At 48.9% G+C, this 23,128-nt stretch overlaps 1 protein-coding gene across 6 annotated transcripts in view; it reads left to right on the forward strand.

Annotated features, from left to right (window-relative positions):
• ABTB3 (ankyrin repeat and BTB domain containing 3) overlaps positions 1 to 23,128 on the forward strand; it is a 255,024-nt gene that overhangs the window by 185,835 nt on the left and 46,061 nt on the right. For all 6 annotated transcript variants that reach the window (XM_053922006.1, XM_053922008.1, XM_053922007.1 and 3 more), the window contains exon 4: positions 7,375 to 7,527. In XM_053922006.1, the coding sequence (XP_053777981.1) occupies positions 7,375 to 7,527 (153 nt within the window). The remainder of the gene's footprint in view (positions 1 to 7,374; positions 7,528 to 23,128) is intronic.

The raw sequence follows: 23,128 nt of genomic DNA on the forward strand, positions 1-23,128 counted from the left end.
ATGGCAACCAGTGCAGGGTGTACTAGTCAGGGTTCTGCAAGAAACAGAACCAAGGGGATGTGTGTGTGACCACAGCTCAAATCTGAAGGCAGTTTGCTGATAGAATTCCCTGTTAATATCATAAAAAAGAAGAAAGAAAGAAAAAAAAAACTTCACAGCAACATCCAGACGGGTGTTGGGACACATATCTGGTTACTGCCGCCTCACCAAGTGGACACATAAAATTAACCATCACATGTTATATTTTTTTAACATTTACATTCCCAGGATGATGCTAAATGCGGTCATGAATGCAGGGTACCAGCAGACAATGGGATGGGTGCTTAGCTCCGAATGAACTCCCCAAGACTGAAAGATTCTGTTTCACAAGATTGTTGGAAGACTAAAGGAGAATCAGGTGGGAGACAGAACCCACCTCCCATGATAAAAGCTGAAATCACCAGCCACTTGCAGTCCCCACCTCCCTTTCAGCTTGGCTCAGGCTATGAACTAGGCTCAGCCCACCTGACATACCGCCCAATTTTAACCTGGAGGTCCAGAGACAAAACAGGCTCCTTTTTCCATTCTACTATCTCCTGGGCCAGTGAGCTCTCCTGCAGCTCTCTCACTTGTGGCCTCGCTTTCTCCCCCTTAAACATCATAATAGAATTCAGCTTCCTTGGCTTCTGGCTTGAGCCATAACACTCACTACAGCCTGGTTACTCAAAATGTGGTCCATCGACTACCAGCTGCATCATTGCCCGGGAGCCTATTAGAAATGCAGAATCTCAGGCTCTGTTCCAGACCCACTCAGCTAGAATCTGCACTTTAACAAGATCCCAGGCATTTCATCTGCACATTCATGTCCCAGAAGCACTGACCTAGGACACACCCGCTGGCTCCTCGACTCCGGGCTGTCTGCAGGAACCACTCTCTGGGGCAACCCGACCACACTTTGCACAGCAGAGCTGTCGCTACGGCAGTTCCCAGCATGGCCACCTCTGACCCCTGCCATCCTCTCAGCTCTGGTGCCCACAAATACAACAAGATTACAGTGAATATTGCTATAGAAACCAGCACTGGAGATGGTCTCCTATCAATTTTGCTGCTTTTCCTTCACTCCCTGTATCTCTGGAATTATGAGCTTTCTAAACCACAGTAAAACCTCTAAATTCCTCTCGAGCGTAAGAAAGACTCCACAAATAACAAAGATGAAAAGTCAGGGCCGTACAATTTATAAAGTAAAGGCAGAGCAACTGCAGAGCTTTGCTTTGATTTGAAAAGAGATGACCGGAGTGTCACTCTGTGTAGCAAAGCCCTTCCTCCGCCTGACAGGGATGAGGCTGGGTGATGTGGAGAACTACGCTGGTGATGATGATGATGGTAGCAGCTACCGCTCACTGAGCATCTTCTTGGCACCAGGTGCCAGGCTGTGTATGTTATCCCATTCAATTCTTGCAATAACTGTCTGTATTATTTTTCTGCAGCTGTGTAAAAAAAATTGCCACAAACACAGAGGCTGAAAACGACCCATTTATTACCTTACAGCCCTGGGAGTCAGAAGTACAGAATTAGTCTCATGTTGGGTGCTGCCAGGGCTGGTCCCTCCTGGAGGCTCCCGGGAGAACCTGTGTCCTTGCTACAGGGGGGCTGCATGCCTTCCTTGGCTCCCGACCCCTTTCTTGCATTAGTTCAGCCTCTTCTGTCATCACACTTTCTACTATTTCCTTTCACCTTCTTGCCTCCCTCTTCTAAGGACGCTTGTGATTGCATTTAAGGGCCCACCTGAAAAATTCAAAATAGTCTTCTTTTCTCAAAATCCTTAATTTTATCACACGTGCGAACTTCATTTTGCCAGATGAGGTAACATGCATAGGTTCTAGGGATTAGGATTTGGGGGCCATCATTCAGCCAACCCCACCCTCCAAAGTAGATACTGTTATTAACCCATTTTGCTGAGAGAACTGAGGCATGACAGTCAAAATACTTGTTCAAGGTCACACAGCTATCAGGTGGGGCCAGAGTCCAAATCTTGTTCAGTCTCTCTAAAGCCAGAGCTTCTAACCTCTGCACTGCACGGCCTCCAGATGGCTTTGAATTCATCTACTATTGTCACCAGGTTAAAGGAAAGGAACCAAAAACCATCAGCACTCTAAAAAGTTTGAGGTTCCGGTTGAAACTCCCCCTCTACCACAGACTAAAACCTCAACGGCAAAGTAGGACTTAAATCAAATCACAGGTGTATTAGTCTGCCAGGGCTTCCATAACAAATTAACACAGACTGAGTGTCTTGAGCAAAAGATATTTCTCACAGTGCTGGAGGCTGGAAGTCCAAGTTCAAGGTATCAGCCGGTTTGATTTTTTTTCTGAGGCCTCCCTCTCTCCTTAGCTGGCAGATGGCCGCTCCCCTGCCACTGCTTCCCCATGGGTGCCCCTCTGTGCACACATGCCCCTGGTGTCTCTCCGTGTGCCCTAATCTCCTCTTCTTATAAGGACACCAGTCACACAGAATTAGGTCCCACCCTAGTGGCCTCATTCTAATACAGTTACATTCATTCCGAGCGACTGAGTGTTAGGGCTTCAACGTACCAACGTGAGGGGGATACAAGTCAGCCCATGTGAACGGGTGTTTTCTCTGACCTCAGGAACGAGGCAGTGTGGGTGCCTGCGATGAATTCCAGAGCCCTGTGGGGGCCCTCACTCCCAGCTTTCACTCTTGGTCCATGATCTTTACCACCGTGTCTCCAACCTCACCCACAGTGACCTTAGCGTTCCCCTGGCTTCGTGATCCCATTAGTATCCTGTGGCAACTGTGACAAATCACCACAAACTTGGTGGGTTAAAGCAACACACATTTATTTTCTTACAGTCCTGGGGGTCGGTAGTCCAAAATCAGATTCAGCGGCCCCAAATCAAGGTGTCGGCAGGGCTGTTTCCTTTTGGAGGCACTGAGAAGAGAATCCAATTCCTTGTCTTCTCCAGCTTCCTTCCTTGCATTCCTTGGCTTGCGGCCCCGGTCTCCATCTTCAAAGCCAGCAGCAGAGCATCTTGCTTCAAATGTCATCTATGTCAAATCACCCTCTGTTTCTCTTTTCTAGACCCTTGTGATAGTATGCAGGCCCCACCTGGATGCTCCAGGATAATCTTCCCTTCTCAAGACCGTAACCAAATCACATCTGCAGAGTGTCTTTTCCCGTCAACATCCACAGGTTCTGGGGAATAGGGCCTGATGGCTTTGGGGGCCATGACTCAGCCTACCACAGTGACCCTTCCTCACACACATCCTCACCACCCCATCTGCCCTGAAGGGACAAACAGGATGTGATGCATGTGAAAGCCTTGGTGAGATGTGAAGCCCTCTTCTGCCTCAGGGCCTTTGCACAGTCTGTTACTGCTGCCAGGAACGTCCACCCTGCTACACACACACAATCACACATGGTGGATTCCTTCCCATCTGAGAGGTTTTGTCACCTCCTCAGAGAGGCCTTCCCACCTCAGCCCTGTTTGTGGTCCTTCTCAGCACCTCCACACTGATCACGGTCTGTGATTGCTTTGTTACTTCTTGGTTTATGTGTTTCTTATCTGTCTCCTTGTAAGACTGCTGACCTTTTGTCCCCATCAGTACCACCTTCATATGCTTCTTCCCCTCTTCCTTGTTCTACACACCAGACCCTTCCTAAGCCCCCAAGCAGCTGGCTCTCCCAATAGAATCAAAGACTTTTGAGGAGGACAGAACCAAATACACCCAGGGTCCACCAACTGTGACCCACCATCTGATTTTGTGAATAAAGGCTTCCTGGAATACAGCCAAGTTCATTCATTTACGTATTTTCTGTGGCTGCTTTCTCTCTACAATGGCAGAGTTGAGCAGTTGCAGCAGAGATGATGCGGCCCATAATCCCAACATATTTGCTCTCGGGCCAACCTTTTACAGAAAAGGTTTGCCAACCCCCGAAATAGCCCCTCTGATCTAAATCCACCCACTTCAAAGATGGAGACACTGGGAGACAAATGTTTACAGACCAGACCCAGAGTCCGACCGTGGGTCCACAGTCAGGACTGGAATTCCTTCTGCAGAATCCCAAACCACGCTTCTCCCACCCACACAGTCCACCACCCTCTTTAGCGCCCAGCCCCTCCCCCACCACAGATGGCCGCCGTCAGCACCAGATTCCGATGTTAAAACAACCTGCAGAACCACTTCTTTCAGTCATGAGCTCCTCTAGGTCCTAGTCACGACAGACCTCTTCAGACCAACGTCAGGAGCCTGTGGAACAAGGTTCTCCTGAATAATCTATGAGGAGAATGCAGTCTTTTTGCCCTCGGCATGCTTTCCCTTCTCCTTAACTCAAGGCCCTAGAATGCCTTCCCATCTCCAGCTCCTCCAAAAGAAACATCACATCATGCTATTTTCCCCCCTCTCAGTAAATGAGATAAGAAGACTTTTAAATGAGTTGCTGGCAAAGCATTCACGAGCTTATAAACTACTGAGGTCGGATGACGAAAAGAAGGCAATGGGAAAGGCGAGAATAGGTACATAGAAGATCCCGAGGAGGCTGGAATCCTGGGGATCAAGGTTTCTTATTCTGACGCTCACCAGCTGTCTTGGTCAAGTTGTTGCTTTGAAGGCAGCTGAGCCTTGTTCTCCTCTACAGCATTCATCAGGACTCGGCTGCTAGGCCTGGGCATCGCACAGGAAAGTCAGCAGCCAAGGGCAGGACTGGCAGTTGTGGGCTGTGCTTCAGGGGCACGGGCAAAGGAAAGGCGGGGGGAGCAGCAGGGGGTGGGGGTGCCTCTGCACAACAGTCTGGGGGGTGGGGTTCTTCCTGAGCACTCAGGGCTGGTTTCAGCAGTGAAGGCGACTTGGTGTCAAAAATAAGTCCTGCTCACCTGAGACAGTAGAATCCAATTCAATTTCAAGTCAGGGAGTGTTTATTGAGTGCCTAATTCAGTTTAGGTGATGGCGAGAATGAGGGAGTGCGGGCGGCAGCCTAAGCAGCAGGCCGATTCCCGCAGAAATAGCCTAGGAGTCTGCCCCACAGCTCCCTGGGTCCACAAGCTCGATTTTCATCCATTTCACCCAGTAAAAAGTTGGTAAATATCAGTCTGGTTCATGAACAAATATTTATTAAGTGCTTACAGCCTGCTGGACACTCCTGGGGCAGAGGCTGGGGCTGGGGCCTGGGCAGGGGCTGGGGCCGGGGCTGAATCCGTGAACTAAGTAAGCAGCCCCAGGTCTCTGCTATGCAGCTTCCATTCTTATGGGGCATCTGCAAGGCCATGGGGTCAGGCCAGTGCAGTGGGGTCTTCTGTGGGAGGGGCCAGGGGCGGTGGAGTTATCAGGAGAGATGTTGAGGGAGAGGTGGGGTTTGGAGTGTGGTGAAGGTTAAGTAAGTGGAGTGTAAGTTTTGAAAGGGCTGGAGGCCGTTCAGACGAGGGTCTGAGCTGCATCAGCAGGAATGAACGTGGTGTGCCATCAAGGGTCCATGGCCAGATCAGCTCCCCTGGGGTAACAGGGGCATGCTGGGTAACAGTGTGTGCTGGGAAAGTGGCCAAAAGAATGTGGGCATCACATGCGGTCATGGCACATGGGCTGTGTAGTCAGGTGACTCGGGTCTGACTCGAGCTCTGTCATACTTGCGCTCCCTCTGATCCAGGGCGTGCTGTTTAACCTCAACATGCTTCATTCTCCAAATCTAGAAGACAGGCGTAATCATAACCAGCAGCACGTAGGTTGGTTCTATGCATCTAGATGAGATCATGAATGGGATTAACTAAGATAAAATGTAAAAAAAGGAAGGCTTAACTGTTTAATATTATTAACATTGGATGAATGGCCTGGTCTCTAGGAAAACTGGAACCTGCCACCAAAATCTTGGTGGGAAACTTACGACATCTGCACAGAGCCATGGGTTTGCTGCCTTGTAACCCTATCTGTTTACCACCCTCTAGCTCCCATGGCAACCATGCAGCAGCTGCACAGGGACGAGGCAGGAGAGGCACCCAGAACATATTTGCATGACCTGGCTGCCTCAGGTTTTGCACCCTCGGCACCCCACTTGCCTTGCCCTAGTCCTGGCCATGCTGAGTGGTTAGATACCTTCTTGACCTACTCAGTCTGTTTCTCAAAGTGTGGTCTTTGGTCTGCCTAAATCAGTATGATAGGGGCTGCCTATTAAAACTATATTCCTGACCCTGTACAATCAACATTTCTGGGGATAAGGCCGGGAATGTGCATTTTAACACTATACACACACACACACACACACATACTCAGTCACACACCAGGCTATTCCCAAGCCCCCTATCAATACCTCAGAGCAGAATTCTTTGAGTGTGGCCCCCAGCCCAGCAGCATCAGCATCACCAAGGTTAGAAATGCAAATTTTGGCCACTTCCCTGATCTGCTGAATCCGACACTCCAGGAATGGGGCCCAGCAATCTGTATTTTAACAAGCCCTCCAGATAATCTGGATACACTTTCAATTCACATGAGGAAGGTTTATAAAAACTACCAATTAAATCAGAGCCCCTGATGGAACTCAGGTATCAGTATTTGTCAAAAGCTCCGGCCCCACCCCTTAATCCTAATGTGAGGGCAGAGTTATAGTAATCAGTGGAAGAAATAGGAAGATGGCACAGATGTCTTACACTTAAAAAGTTACAGTTCAGCCACAGGCCTTGCCTCAGTTTCCAAGGAGCTGGACGCCCTGCTGTGATCCCAGTAGCTGGTGAGGATCTCCAGGCTCCCAGAGCTTCAGGGGTGCGTGCCCCGCCCCCGCCCTTGGGTCCTGGCTTCGCTGGCTGTGACTGGCGGCTGCCTGCTGACTTGGCTCTCTTTCCGCCTTCCCTAGGTGCTAAAGCCTGGTGCTTGGACAGAGCTGAGGGCTGGGAGAGCACAGAGGGGTGGCAGGGAGCCCGCTGGGGATGGAAAGAGAGTGCAAAGGGAGAGCGGGAGGACGCCTTAACCCTGGGCCCAGAATCCAGAATAGGGAGTCCCAAGTACCAAAAACCCAGGCACTGGGGGTGGGGAGGTTTCTACTAAGCACCAGACCCAGTGCTTGGTGCTTTAAGTGAGTCATCTCCTTTAAATTCACATGATCCTGAGGGAGATAATCCTCAGAAGAGTCCCATCTTGTGCTTTCAAAGTCACTTCGTCCCAGGCTTACAGATGAGGAAACTGAGACCCAGAGACTCGGGAGAGCCTACCCCGAAGTCCCCAGAGCGGTCGGGATGTCTCCAAAGGCTCTCCCACTACTCCGGATTTCAAAGGCAGGGTCCTCCGGGGAAAGCGGGGTGGGGGTAGAGAGGTGGGTGGGCGGGGGGTGGGGCTGAGCGGGCAGCCCTCTCAGCTCGAGCCGCCCTAACCTGTCTCCGCGTCCCTCCCCTATGCAGGCCCTTCCTCGTGCTGCCTCCGTTGATGGAGTGGATCCGGGTGGCCGTGGCGCACGCTGGCCACCGCCGCAGCTTCTCCATGGACAGCGACGACGTCCGCCAGGCGGCCCGGCTGCTGCTGCCCGGCGTGGACTGCGAGCCGCGCCAGCTCAGGTACGAGCGGCGGGCGGGGCGTGGGGAGGGCCGGGCGCCCTTCCAGGTCGCCGCCAGCCGACATCCCGCTGCGGGGAGACCTCCGGCAGCCCGCTGGGCGCGGACTCCCTGCATCCACCCCTCCAACTCGAGTCCTGCAGAGCGACTTGCTCTGGCGAGCAAATTGCCTCTCTGGGATTGAGGCCCCGCTGGTTTAAATGGCAGACTGGTTTAACAACAAGCGAATCCCTTGAGTTCCAGGGATGGAGGACAGGAACAAGGCTGTGTGGGAATGCTCGCATTCTTGGATTGCAAGATATTGGGTGCCTTGATTCTGTTCGTATTCTTCCTATTCTTTCTGTCTCCCCTCCCCCTCTCCTCCTCCCTTCTCTCCCTGCTTCCCTCTCTTTTTCTCTCTCCACAAGAAGTAAATTATGACCTTCCTATAGTTCTCTAACAAAATCTTGCAGAGTAAAATTTCTAGCTGGGTAAGAGCGCACCTCTGCTTTCTCGGGTGCATGGGGATGGAGTGACTGTCTCTTTGTTTCTCAGGCCTGTGTCCAGGTCTCCCCTCCATCCGGGTGGGAGTTATTTATGGGGCCTCATTTTTGTCCAAAGCAAAAGAAAGAAAACAACAACTCACTCGGTTGAGTCAAAACCTGACTCTAAATGCAAAAAGCACAGGAACGCAGAGGGGTGTGTGCACGTTCCTGAATCCCTGCGCTGTTTGCCAGGTGGTCCTTGTCAGCATTTCCAAATCCCCACTGCCCACCCGATGAGAAACCGTCCTTCCTCTAACGTTCATGGGGCCCAATCGTGTAGCCAGGCTGGAGAGATTTCCACCCTTCCAGGATCTGATATGGAGATGGAGCATTTGCAACATAACACACATAGCCCACTGAAGGCCCAAAGGTGCCCTGGGCCCAAGAACATTCAGGGCGCTGATTCAAGTCATCATTGCTCGTATTTATTGAATGCTTACTGTGTGCTGGGCACTGTTCTAAGGGAACAGTTCTACACAGATTAATTATATCTACTAGTCCCCAAACCCTGCCAGGTGCATACCATTATGCCCACTCTACAGGTAAGGAACCTCGGCACAGAGAGGGTAAGTAGCACACCGAGGGCACCAGACTAGTAAGCAGTGGAGCCAGGGAATGAGTGCAGGCAGCCCAGACCCCCAGCTCATCGTTTTAACCACTGACCTATACTACCCTCAGCTTTCTGTCTAGGCAGTTCCTGGCTGTGCTGCCATTCCTTATACCTTGTCACCTAGAGTAACAGCAGGTCTCAGGAAAGGCTGAGAAGCAGCCATTTATTGAGCACTTACTATGTGCATGTGTCTATTGCAACAAGACATTTGTATCGGTTACTTGTCTCCTTTAATCCCGAAAGCAGCCTGCTAGGGTTAGTGTAATCTTCCCCTTTTACAGATTAGGAAGCTATTGGTGGGACTGCTTGTAAGTGGAGGCACCTGGGATGAGATCCTGCGGCTCATTATCCAAAGTCCATCCTCTGCCCACCTGACTCTCCTGCCTCCTCTTTCCTGGGCATGGCATGCGACCTGCAGGCTCACCTCCTCCACCCTTGCTCACTGCCCCAGGTGCCACCTGGCATGACCCTGAGACTCCAGCTGTCCTCCTTGCAGCAGGCCTGGGGCTGCTGGCTGGCAAGAAATGTAAGATGTTTTCTTAGCTCTTGCAAAGTACTTCTTGTTTTTCATGCTCTCAGGAGATGCCATGGCTTAAAGGTTAGGAGCCTGGGCCTCAGAGTCCCATTGCCTGGATTTAAATCCCACTGCCATGGTTAATTAGCTGTACAACCTTGGGCAAGCTAGTTAGCCTCTCGACCTTAGTTTTACCACCCGATACGTGGACATAGTAATAGCAGCTCCCCTCGGAGTTGGGTGCAGGCAGGAAGTGGGGTCATGAACGTGGAGCACCTGCACAGACAATGCCTGAAGTGCTCACAACCTGGCCTTCGTCATTAGCTGGCATTGCCCCAAGTCTGTGTCCCTGACATAGGAGTGCAGGCTCCTACCTAGGTGTTGCTTTATATTCTTAAAGGCTTTTAACCCTTTCTCATGTGAGCCTCCTAAACAAACACTGTTGTTATCCAGGAAAGTAGTGTTGTCCCATTTTACAGAGGAAGAAATCAAGGCCCAGCAAGATTAGGTGACTCTCCCAACATCACACAGATACTGACAGAATTAGGAACCAGATATCAATCCCAGACATCCAGAGATATAACCAAGTTTTCTGGTCCCCTCTCTAGAGCTAGACTCAGCCCTCTGGGAAGATGCTGATAGCCCTCTTCCAAATGCTTCTAATCCTTATCATAATTTCATAGACTACACATGAGCTTCCACTGTTCATCTCTCTGCCCATCCTCCAACACAGAGCTTCCATTACATGGTCTAGTGACCAAGGGTGTGTCCTTCTGACAATCACACCAAGGAGATCAGTTTCAGCCCTGTCCAGTTTGAGGCCCCAGTGCGGGTGTTCGGGTATGAGTGTGACCCCCCGTGTGGGCCAGATTGCACGCACGCAGAGCAGGGAAACGATGGAATTCAGTTCCGTGTCAGTCTCAAGGCTGTTTCTGTTCATTTGTGTCTCAATTCTTGACTCATTTGTCTCCAGAAGAGTGATTTGTGTGTAGAAAATATACTAATTGATTGTTCCAGCTCAATTTTCAAGTTCAGACATCATTTTTAAAGAGAAAATTAAAATGCAGTATTTCATTAGCTTTCCTAACAAGTAAAAACTTACAAGTTCCACTAACTAGACTACATTCAGCACATGAAAGGGTGGATGAGGGGTTTTTTAGAGTACCTATGTTTTTCAGTGGAGGCAACCTATAGCTACATCTGTACATATATTTTCCAGTCTCATTTAATGTGACGTGAAGCTGGAATTACTGTCTCTAGTCTGCAGGTAACAGGATCAAAGTAGTTTTGTGCATGCTGATATTCTTCTCACTCTGCACCTCGCACTGTCTTCATGGTATTATCCCATTTTACAGATAGGAAAGCTGAGGCTAATTGAGGTTATGGAACTTGGGCAAGATTACACAGCTACTGTGAGGCAGAGGAGGCCTAGAATGGAGGGTTTGGCCCAGGGAGGTAAAAAATATAGTCTCCTTGTCTCTCTATTCTCCCAGATGTTCAACTTCTTTGAAGTTGCCAGACTGGCTCCTAGTTCTGAGTCAGTCAGAGCTGAGCTCCTCTTTCTACATAAACAGCCCAAGAAAAGTAGGGGTGGTTTGGCAGTCCAACAAACGCAGGAACTTGGACCTTGGAACTTGGTGTTGGCAGCTAGTGTCAGTGACTATTAGCACGTGTAATTACCTACCAGCTGGCCGAGGTTTCCTGGTGGGAAGCGGTCCGACAGAGCGACCAGAGTCAAGGAGTCCCAGGTCTGACGCTAGTGCTGCCATTGATTTTCAGAGTGACCTTGGTCAGATGCTGTGTGATTTCTGCTTTGCTCTTTACTCAGCTACAGTAAAGCCTCACCACAGTGATCGCATTTATTCAAAAGGAATACCATTTGATGCGGCTGCCGTTTGTAAGGGGTGACCCATTCATTCTTCCTTAATTAAGGCATCAGATCATCTAAACTGGAGAAATTTGGCCTTTTTTTTTTTTTTCTTTCCTGCCCTTTGGGAGGTGGGAGAGGGGGCAGTAGAATAAGGGAAAGAACAAATAATACCCTCTTGGCAGGGTTTGTACTTTTTAAAAATTCATTGGTTGTGAAACATTTTAAAAATACAAAGTTGTTTTTCCCATATTTGTAAGAGGCCGTTTTTCTGCTCCAAAGTGAAGCTGTGTTAAAATAACAGTAGTAAGGACTCTTCCCAGATCCTATCTTAGCAGATAAACGGCACCTACCCACAGGATTCGGGGGTTGTTAGAACCATGAGCTCCCTCCAGGAAATGGTTAATGTTTCTGCAGGTGTTCTTAAATCAAACCAGCTTTGGAGCTGTTCCCGCGGGGAGAAGTTTGGGGGCAGTAAGGTGCAATAAGTACTGGGATGGGACTCAGGAGACCTGGGTCCTTACGTCCTTTCCTTCACTCTGTCATTATATTTATTGAGCACCTACTGAGGGCCAAGCACCACACTGGATGCTGTCACCTGGGTCTGCTGCTCTCTAGAAGGAGACCTTGGGCAAGTCACTCCACCCCTCTCACAGGGCTAGGTTCATCCCCTGAAAAGATGGGGTGACAACTGCTCTATGGGAGGAGGAACCTCAGTGTAGCAGGAGTGTCCAACCCACAGCCTGCGGTCTGCATGCAGCCCAGGATGGCTATGAATGTGGTCCAACACAGAATCGTAAATTTACTTAAAACATTGTGAGATTTCCTTTGTGATTATGTGTCACAATGTATTTAATGTGTGGCCCAAGACAACTCTTCTTCCAGTGTGGCACAGAGATGCCAAAAGGTTGGACACTCCTGGACTGTAGAGGGTCATGTGTGAATTTAATGAATTGCATCGTTGTTTGATCTGCTACTTTTAACCCTTCCCAGGTCTCCTGGGCTCCTTTTAAGGTTTTGCTGTTTGTCCAGTGAGGGGTCAGACTAGATTCTAAAGTAAAGGTTGTGCTACATTTGTACCTGTCCTAAGATTCTGGTTCCTCTTACATAGCCCTATGAAGACAGCTGAAAGTTTGGGTTCATTCACCAAGCACGTACGGGGTGTAATGAATGGCCCGCCGGGCCCTGTGGGGCCTGGAAGGGCTGCAGGGGTACCGAGTCAGGAAAGCCCCAGCTGCCACCCAGAAAGGTCACGCAGGAGACAGCCTTGTGCTGCTGGGGCTGCTGGCCCTGGTTCCTATAAACCAGCAATTTTCAACCACGGTGCTACAAGAATTTCTGAAACATGTGATACCTGACCATTTAATCAGGGGCACTGACCTCTTCTCCCTTACTTAGATTGTCAAAAAAATGACAACAGCCAAAATAATAGTCGTCCAGTGTGAATGAATCAAAATTATACCTGTTTGTTTGGTGTTTTTGTCAGATTGGCAAAAATGTATTTTTGGGTGTGCTGCAGAATTTTAGTCATTAGTTTATGTGTGCCGTGACGTGAACAAGGTTGAAAATCACTGCTCTAAACATCTGTGGCACTTTAAAAAGAGGATCCAGCCCTTGGTGAATTCCAGCCCTTGGTGTCAGCAGGCAAGACGCTCCCCTGGCCAAGTGGTGCGGTTGGTTGGAGCACCGACCTGTGCGCCAAAAGATTTCGGCTTGATTCCCAATCAGGGCACATACCCAAGTTGCAGCTTCGATCCCTGGTTGGGGTGCATACGGGAGGCAACCAATCAATGTTCCTCTCTCTCTCTCTCAAATCAATAAACATATCCTCGGGTGAGGATTAAAAGAGAAGGCAAGATGCTCTACATCCCATCTTTGCCTCATCTCGATGGAGCCAGGTCTCGTTCTGGGCTCAGAGGAGGAGTCCCTCCCTGCTGAGGAGCCGCAGACAACAAACAATAGTGAACAAATAAATGAGCAAGACAATTTCACAAAGCATGAGCTCGACAAAGTCAACCCAGGGTGTGGGGAGGGAGGGAGAGAGAGGTCAGTGTGATGTTCAGGGAACACCTGGGGATCTGGGAGGGGAAGGGACAGTGTAACACTCCTGCTTTGGAGGCATATGTGGTGTTCTGGCCAGGGGCTCATGGAAGAGACTGGGGGTGGGTGATCTTGAACCACATTTCTGCCAGCCATTTCCCTCACTCACATCCACCTCCATCCTCAAACTCAGACCTTGGGCCTTCCCACTCTCTCCCACAGGAAGTCACCTGCCGAGGCAGAGCACCTGGGCCTGGTGTGGCTGTATGGGGTCCTGGAAGGCTCCCAGCCTCTCAGAGTCAGAACCACTCTATCCTCTCCCCTTGAGTGCCCTTGTCCTTGGCTGGCTCCAGACAAGTCCCACAGCTCCTCATGGCCTCTCTAGCAGCTGGACGGCCACAGAAGTGCCGCCATGGACGCCAGCCCCTTCTTCATTTCCAGCGTGGACATACAGTCCACGCTGCAGACCCCATGGTGACCCCACGGGAGCTGCTGCCTGCCGCCCCCACACTGATGTCAATGCATTAGCGCCTCCTGGAAGACAGGAAAATGCCCTATCCCTAATCCCAGGAGAATCGCTTTGGGGCTCAGCTGTCCTCCCCTGACCGTGTCAGGGACAGGCCACGGAGCCTGCTCCGGGAGCTGAGCTGGGGAGGTGGCCCTGCACCCCACAGGCTTGTACCAAGCACCAACTGTGTGGAGGGCAGGCAGAAGGGTTGACATAATTACTGAAAAAAATCTGGTAGATGCTCCAATATAAGGCAACAACGATCTGGATCTGGGAGAGTTAGAAATGCAAGAGGTACCATGCGATCTGGGTCCTGGAGAATAAACAGATTTACCTGGTAGAGAAGGTGAACAGAGGAGAGGAAGGGAGGAAGGCATTAGAAAAATAAGTCCACACAGAGGGAGCCACCTATGCAAAGGCCTCAAGGTGGGAGCGCGTATTAGAGGGAGCATGAGGACTTCAAACCCAGAGCTTGGAGTTCAACCAACTCAGCTCTGAGTGTGTGGGCCGGGCCCTGGGTCGGAAGCTTGGCTGAACTCAGCCCGGGGAGGGTCTTTCATGCCGTCCTGAAGACTTTTGACTATAACCTGCAGGAGGTGGGAGGTGTCACAGATTGTTAGGCAGGGAATTGACATCAAATTTGTACTTTAGAAAGAGGGGCTGGTGGCAGCATGGAAAATGGGCAGGGACGGGGCCTGGAGTAAGAAGCCGTTGCAGGAATCCGGGTGAGAGACAAGGACAGCTGGACTAAGGCAGAAGTCTTGGGGACAGAGAGATGGGGAGGATGCTAGAGAAAGAGAGCAGGTTGAAGCAGCAGGACTTGGTGACCAGTGTGGGGGGAGAGAGGGGGCAGGGGGGAAGGGAAACGGGGAGTTCCTGTCTTGTGGGTACATGCAATTATGTTGTGTATATATGTTAGATGAGGGAGCACTGAATATGTTTCACCACAATTTTTAAAAATGGCCCTGGCATGTTATCAACTGAAAGAGATCACACAGAATAGTGTGTAAAGTGTCGCCCTGCGTGAACTGTACACACGGGTATTTGCTGTCCGTACCTAGACTGTCTCCAGGAGGGTGACAGAAGCGACACTGGTAACCAGGGCTGACTCTGAGAAGGGAAATGGGAAAACGGGGTGTATCGGCTCCCTAGGCTGCTCCAACAGAGCACTATGGGCCGGGTGGCTGCAAATAGCAGACCTTTATAGTCTTACAGTTCTGGGGGCTAGAAGTTCAAACTCAGCAAGCCTCTAGGGGAGGATCCTTCCTTGGCTCTTCCCGCTTCCTGTAGCCCCAGCCATTCCTTAGCCTGTGGTTGGGACACCCTGATCTCTGCCGCCCTCTACACATGCCCTTCTTCACCCTGAGTCTCAGGCCAAATTTCCCTCTTCTTAGGAGACACCAGTCATGTTGGGTTGGCACCCACCCTAATGACCTCATCTTTATTTGATCACATCCATAAAGGCTCCATTTCCATAAAGTTAAATTCACAGGTATGGGGGGAGAGGGTTAGGGTTAGGATTTCAACATGTCTTTTTAGAGGAAATAATTCAGCCCATCACACCGGGGGGACAGAGGTGGGAGGGGACCCCTACTTAAAGGTTGGATTTTGTAGCGTGTAGATGCTATCCCTAGTGCCCTTACCAAATTTTTATGTTGAAAAGTGACTCTGAGTTTTCTGTCTTGGGGGAATATGTAGCTAAGAATGCTGTTAACAAGGATAGGACAAGGACAGTGAGGGAGCAGTCATCAGGGGCTCGGTTTTGTCGAGTGCAACATGCTGTCCCACTCGGGTGTGCACGGAAATGAGAGTCCCTGTCAGGCTTCTCCGTGGGAGCAGAGTTGCCAGGGAACCAAGTGTTCACCCTCTCGTCTAATGGGGAGGAAGCAGAGCACAGTGGTGAGGAGTGCAGGCCTAACCGCCCAGCGGCCTGGCTTCAAATCCTGGCGTGACCACTCCGACCCTGTGTGACCTTAGCCAAGCCAGTCACTTCTCTGGGCCTGTTTCTGTATCTGTAAAAGGGGGGGGGGGCAATTAGACGCCAATCTCCTAAGGTTGTGAGAAGGATTACGTACAATAGTGTAGGTCAACCATTGAGCACCATGTAGCTTATAAACCAGGTAGCACATGTGCCTTTACTACTGTGACACACTATTGTCTCATAATAAGTGCACATTGTATATTAGTGATTATTCTTATTCCCCACCTCCCCTGCACGTCTCTCCCTGACTGAGAAGCTCAGCTCCTCCTGGTTGCCAGAAACAATCGGCTCACCTTCCTGTGAGGGAGGGAAAAACTCTCCTGAAGAGATGAGGTGAAACACCATTGGGTATACATAGCCCAGGCTGAGGGCAGGCGTGTCTTGACTCTGGTCCCACTGCTGGTGAGTCAGCCCCCTGCCCCATCTGATGAAGGAAGAGAATCTCTGGGCCTGACTGGCTTGGGGACCACTGACCCCATCCCAGTGGCTCTAGAATTCCTCTGGATGCCTCAGGTTTGATATTTTCTCTGAAGTGTTAGATTTTCAAAACCATCATTGGCGAGAGTCCCGAACCATCTCCAAAGCAGTTGAGTGTCCATCACCAGCTGCATTTAACTACATCTTAGTTGCATTTGGGGCTCACTTCCAAATTAGGGCTTCCGATTCAGGCTGGCAGGTTGAGGGCATGTCGTGTCATATGGGATTTGGCTTTCAGAGGAATGGGGATTTTTTTTTTGCCCACTCTTGAGCCTTAAATTTCTGCCCAAGGTGTTTATTTACTCATTTGCAGCTTGGGTGGGGTCATTAGCAAAAGGAAAGGAAGATGTGTAGACGTAAATATGGCCCCTGATTGGCAGAGTCTTGTCTCAAGTGAGCAGAGGTTGGGGGGCATGGAATATTCCAGAAAAAAGGATCACAGCCTGGACTTTATCTCAGCAGTTGGCTTCCTTCTCTTTTTAGGACTGGGACAGAAATGAGTTTCCTTGATCATGGGGTCTACTACAGAGCTTGGCGCATAGTTGGGGCCCAATAAATATTTGAATGAATGAATGATGCAAAGGGCTATTACTAAGTGTTTGGTGATACTGTAAATAAACAGACTAAGACTTTTCCTGGACTAATTCAGATGCGGCAAGGCTACAACATGGAGAGATAGGCAAGTGAGATTCAGGTGTGGGACTTAGAATCAAGGCCTTCCCTAAATAGGCCTTTAGGGGAAATGCTGGCAAACAGGTGGCCTTTGAAGTCAGGAGTGTGAATGACATTGCCCAGGGGAGGGACTGATGAAGAGGTCTCCTCATGAGGTGAAGGAGGAGGGGCCCAAAGAAAGAGGGGTAGCAGAAACGAAGGGAACTAAGATGGAGAGGGGTCACCAGAATCCAAGGCTGCCACACCAGCGGGAAAGATGAGGACAGGAAGGAGGCCACCAGGCTTGGCAGCGAGAATAGCCATCGGCGCCCTTTGCAGCAGCAGTTCCAGCAGTCTGACGTGGGCGGAAACCAGATTGCAGGCGAAAGACAGTTTGCCAACACTTGGAATTTGTTCTGTGCTTCCAAAGTGTTAAAAGCAAAACAGAAACGCACTGGGTGCTTACAGCAGCACAGAGACCTGCATCTTAAATGGCATTTGGGGCTCTTCCAAGTTAGGGCTTCCAGTGCAAGCTGGCAGGTTGAGGGATGCCATTTGCCATATGGGGTTTGTGGCTTCCAGGGGAGTGAGCTTTATTTTATTTTTATTTTTGGCACACACTGTTAAGTTTCTGCCCAAGGTGTTTATTTACTCATCTGCCAGCAAACCTCTGAAACTCCAGTTTAAAATATTATTTACACAGGAACATTACCTTCCCTTAGCAATTAGTCAGGCAGCCAGTACTTATTACAAAGCCATGTGCTCGATACAAATCACTTCATTCACGGCCCTGACACAGGTGCTTTGGGTAACAATGAAGGAGTGGGTCCCATCCTTCAAAGTCTGTGGTCATCACAGGTGGAATTACCTTCCAGCAGGTCATTAGATCGCCCTGTGGAAGGTGGAGGACCATCAGACTCTATGATCTGCAAAGTCCCTTCTAGCTCTGAAGATTACTTGATTTTGTGGTCTGACATTAGCTATGCAAATGGTAAAACCACTTTTACCTGTAGGGGAGACTGAGGCATGTAGAAGGTAATGGAAATAAGTGGAGCTTCAGTTCCCGCCCTCTCCTGTATCTTACAAGATGACACAGGGAACTAACAGCCGGAAACCTGCGTGGGCCAGGTGCCCTGGGTGCTTCTCAGGCTCTGCTCCATTCAGTTATCCTCCAGCCATGCAAGGGACTTGATTTTCTTCTCAGTCCTGAGGACACCAGGGCTCTGGGAGGTCAGGAGACCTGCGTGTGGTCACATGGAGAACGGGCCCCATCTTGGATTTGAACCCAGTCTGTCTGACTCCAAAGCCCAAGTTCTAAGTTCTCTCTATGAAAAAATGTAGCTCCAGTCAGAGAATCAACATTGGAAAATGTGAAAGTAACTTCCGAACAAGGCCCACAGGCTCATCTCGGCAGCTCAGCCCACAGCCTTAGCTCCTCTGAGGATGCGGATGCATGTCAGCCCCGCGTCAGTCTAGCACCGTCACCGTTGTCCATGCCAGAGACCCCCATGAGGACGACGTAGAAATAGCCTGAGAAATATATGAAATGGGCTCACCCTCACTCATAATCCTGGAAATGCAGTCAGAACCGCACCCAGTAGGTATTTCATACCCATTAGATTGGCGAAAAATGTAAAGTCTGAGGATAGCAGATTTGAGCAAAGTTATAGAATAGTGAGAAATCTTAAACACCACTGGAGGGGATTCTGAATCCTCCTCCAAGGAAACTTGAAAACACCTCATTGTGTTCGCGGGCCTATACCCTAGAGAAACTCTTCCATATGCAAATGAGGAGGCATGTACAAAGGTGTCCATAGATGCAGTGTTTGTAATAGCAAAAGAAAAAGGAGAGGGGGAGAAACAAGCTGCCTGTCTACAGGATAGATAAATAAATTATGGTTCGTTCATCCTTGGAATACCAAGTGACAATGAAAATAAATGAACTAGATCTGTGTGCTATTGCACAGCGGAATCCCAGAAACACAGTATTGTGCAGGGGGAAAAGCAAGCTGAGGCAGGATCTGTGCAGTGTGCTAACATTTACATAAAGTGTACCAACATGTAAGACAGTCCACATATTATTAGGAATTTATAAAAGTAGTAAAAAGTATAAAGCATGCCGGGGATGGTGAATGTCAAATTCAGGAGAGCTGATAATCTCAAGACGGTAGACAAGATCACGGAGTCAGGACGGGGGTGCCCAGAGCCTGTGTATTGTGATGCTTTCTTTTTTCAGCTGGCTTGGGTGCTGAGCGTGGAGGTGGGTCCCTGTTTTACTCTATACTTTATGTGTGCCTCACCTAACTCATCAACAGTAAAAGTTATTTAGCTGGTGTTGGCTAGTATCCAGAAGGCCAGTTCTGAGATACTAATAAGCATTACTTAAATAAGTACTAATAAGCATTACTTAAATAAGTACTAAGTGATTCAATAAATTCGGGAAATACTGGATTAAATAAAATTAAATAGCCTTTTTAAAAAATCAGTGCATTTAACATCCTGTGTTTCTTGTAAATCTTGAAGAGAATGTTATCCTATTTAAATATTTTACCATAGATCAGGTGCGGGGGGCAGGGGTCGTCAGCAAACTGTAACTGCCCGCTACCTATTTTGTAAAGGACGTTGTGCAGGTAAGTAGCCACGCCCACTGGTTTCATATTGCTTATGGCTGCTTTCACACTATAGTGGCAGAGCTGAGTTATGACAGAGACTGCATGGCCCACAAAGCCTAAAATATTTATGGAAAAAAATTTGTGGACCTGTTATAGAGCATTTTATGGGACTGGTGTTACTAGGAATGCACTTGGGGTTTATAACATGAGAACTTTGCCTCGCAGCTCAGGAATTGGTATGTTTATTTGTGAAAATTGTTACAAAGAACACCATCGGTTCTTTCTAGACTTCCTTGCAAGATGGTGTCTGTGTGTTCATCTTTGAATCTCCAGCACCTAGCATGGTAGCCAGCACATACTTAGTGATTCCTGTGTGCTTCACTGAATTGATTTCAACTTCAAAACCATTTGTGGAACGGATTAACTAGGATATAGACTCATTAACTCTAACGGACATGCAAAATACCTGTAGCACAGATAAGGCAAGAGTTTAAAATTCTCCCTCATATAACAGTCCAGGTATAAGCATCCCTGGGCTATTATGGCAACTCCAAGTCAGGGACCCAGGCACCTTCCCTCTTGTTGCTCTGCCATTCTGTAGGTGACACCTTCCTCTACACAGCCCAACATGGCTGACCCCCCCTCCAGGACTACATCTGTCTAGTGCAGGGTGTCAAACTCATTTTCACCGGGGGCCACATCAGCCTCGAGGTTGCCTTCAAAGGGCCAAATGTCATTTTAGAACTGTATAAATGTAAGTACTCCTTAACAGTTAAGTGAGAGCTTGGTGCTGCCACCAGGTAGAAACAAGGTGCCTGGACAGATAAAACAAGGTGGAGGGCTGGATTCAGCCACAGGCCTTGTGTTTGCCACCTGTGATCTAGTGGGAAGAGGGAAAGTAGAAGGACAGGGCATGCCCCAGAGATCGCATACATAATTTTCCTCTCTCCCTATTAGTCAGCGCTTAGTCATGTGGTCATGCCTAGCTGCAAGAGAACCTGGGAAATGTAGTCTTTCACTGAGCAGCCATGTACCCAGCTAAAAATTCAGGTCCTACCATACATATAGGAGATAAATGATTCTGGAGGACAACAACCAATCTCTGCCAAAAAGGGATATACATTCAGGACTTGCCAAAATCAGGGGTGACTCCCTTTTCTAGGGATGGGCCTTATTCTTAACTCTTAAAAGAAGCCGTGATGCTAATCCAGACATGTGTAATGCTGCTTCATTATTTTCTACTCAAAGTAACATGACACATTCAGACATGGACACACTAGTTTCCGTCTCCTGAGTGTTCATAGCCCTTGCATTTGAGATAAATCTTTTTTCACCTATTTGAACACACCCAGAATTTCTGTTGTGGGAGAAGACAAACACAATAGGTTTTGCCACTAACTGGGCATTTACTCGTAAGGAGGAGGAAGGTTCCAGGCCCTTTAATATTTCTCACAAGGCAGAGAAAATTGGCCGGGAGGAGGCTGTGGAATCACCCTTTGTTTACCTTGTCTAAGAACAGTTTAATGAGCTGGCTCTTTTCTGTGCTTTAGTAGCAGCACAAAACAGCAAGTGGGCACAATTTGTGGACAAAGATTTCTCCTAGGAACTTTGCAAGTGTTATATGTTCCATTTGCTGCAATAACACAATTTGTTTTTCTTAGAAAACTGCATGGAGATCTTGGTGTGACTTGCTTCAGCACCAAAGTCTCAATTTGTTCATCTTTTTGATACCCCAAAGAAAAGGGAAAACATCCGTTGGGGGATTCAAAACCTGTGTGAGGGAATTTGGCTTTCTTGGGAAAATATGTTGAGGAAAGAGGAGGGTCACAGGGGGAGGGAAAGCTGCATTTGATTCAGGCCCATTTCACGATTCATTTCTGAAGGCACCATTTTATTGGCACGCTTACAGAATCCTGTGATGGCAACTGCTTGATATACAAGAGATGATGCAAAGAGAATTCTATTCCCCTCCACCAGGGTTTCTTAACCTCTGCGCTTTTGACATTGGGGCAATGGGGCTGCCCTGTGCATTGTAGGATGTTTAGCAGCATCCCTCACCTCTACCTGCTAGATGCCAGCAGCATCTCCCTAGTTGTGACGACCAAAAGTGTCTCCAGACATTAGCAGATGTCCCCCAGGTGACAACATCACCCCTGGTTGAGAATCACTGTCCTGTGCAAACCTGAAGGTATCCAGAGACTTGCTGAATGACTTCAGAAGAAGACATGGATTCTGCTCCGAAATACATCTGAGACTCCTCCGATGAGTTAACCCTTCTCAGGCTTCCAGTTTCCTGATCTTAAGGAGGTCAGGAGTTGAGCTGTGTGCTTTCTCTCAGCACTAACATCCTGGGATTCTGCAGGTCAGAAGCTGTTACGTGGCACTTGTCTCTGGAATACAACTTGAAGGAAAGCAGAATGCAGAGGAGAGGATTTGAACTGAGGGGCACAGCATGCGGGCAGGCAGGAAAGCGGGGGGCAAATGTGCCTGCGGAATGAGAAGCAGGCCTTGTTGGCTGGAATGGTAAGAAAGAAGAAATGGTTGAGAGATGGGAAACTTTCCAGAGGGGCAGTTGCAAGAGGGCCTTGAATTTGGAGCCTATGGTTGGGAATTTACATGTGTTTGGCACCCAGCCCAGTACCTGGCACCTAGTACTTACCCAGGCAGCAGCTGCATGGAATCTCTGCAAACACGGAGGCCTTCGATAGCGGAGAGGCGGTGGAGTGGGGTAAGAGCAGGCTCTAGCTACAGCCTGCTGGTTCAGGTCTCAGTTCTACCGCTTGCAGGCTCTGTGACCTGGGGCAAGTTTCTTAGCCTCTCTGTGCTGCTGTTTCCTCTTCTGAAAGATGGAGATCACTGTTCTAGGGTCACAGTGAGGATTAGATAAGGTCATACATGTTGAATGAGTGTGTGTGTGCGCGCTCAATCACAGATAATGTATAGGTTTTGTGTGTGTGTGTGTGTGTGTGTGTGTTTGTATGTATGTAAAGTTAGAATAGTTCCTGGCACACAATAAATGCTATTATATGTTCTGCTGTTATTATTATTATTATTATTATTAAACCAATAAAATATTTTGAGTAGGGAAGTGCTCTGTTCCTTGCACACTGTTTAATATACAATAGGTGATCTGAATGGCTGCTTTTTCCAATTTCCTAATTTCTAGGGAATGTAATCTCGAGCTGGACAGCCATGTGCTCAGCCAAAACCCCCTGGTGGCGGGCGGCTCTGTATCACTGTGAGGAGGAAGTGGAGAATGGATGCCGGGGTGTAGTTAGCACTCATTGCTACACATTTCTTCCCAGGTGATCCTCTTGGACACGGTAATAAGTGTCTGTTATGAAATAAGAGCAAAAACAGAGAAGCTAAAGTATTGGGGTGGAGTAAGGAAGAAAAGCTGTTGCATAGGAAAGAGTGGTACCCGAGCACCAGAAGGCATGTGATAAACTCTGAGAATATCTGTGCTTGATTAGCCAACACCCCCATTTCATAGATAAGGACACTGAGCCGTCCCTAGAAATGGGAACTTATCCAAGGTCACACAGCTAATGGGAGGTACAGCCTTGACATAAAACCCCTGGCCCTGTTCCTACCTTACCAGCTGCTTTCAGAACTGTTCTGCAGGCCCCTGTTCTGTAGGGTTCCGCCTTCCCGGCAAGGTCTGGACATGGCCTCAGAATCCTCCTTAACACCGTACTCCAATCAGCCATACCAAAGGGTCAGACGTTGCCCACGATAAACCCTGTTTTCCACCCCTGGTTTGGGTGTTGTTCAGTGGGGGTGCTGCCTGCCTGTAATGTTTCTCCTGCCTTTCAGGTGG

Source organism: Desmodus rotundus, chromosome 3 (genome assembly GCF_022682495.2).
Source record: "Desmodus rotundus isolate HL8 chromosome 3, HLdesRot8A.1, whole genome shotgun sequence".
NCBI classification, from domain to species: domain Eukaryota; kingdom Metazoa; phylum Chordata; class Mammalia; order Chiroptera; family Phyllostomidae; genus Desmodus; species Desmodus rotundus.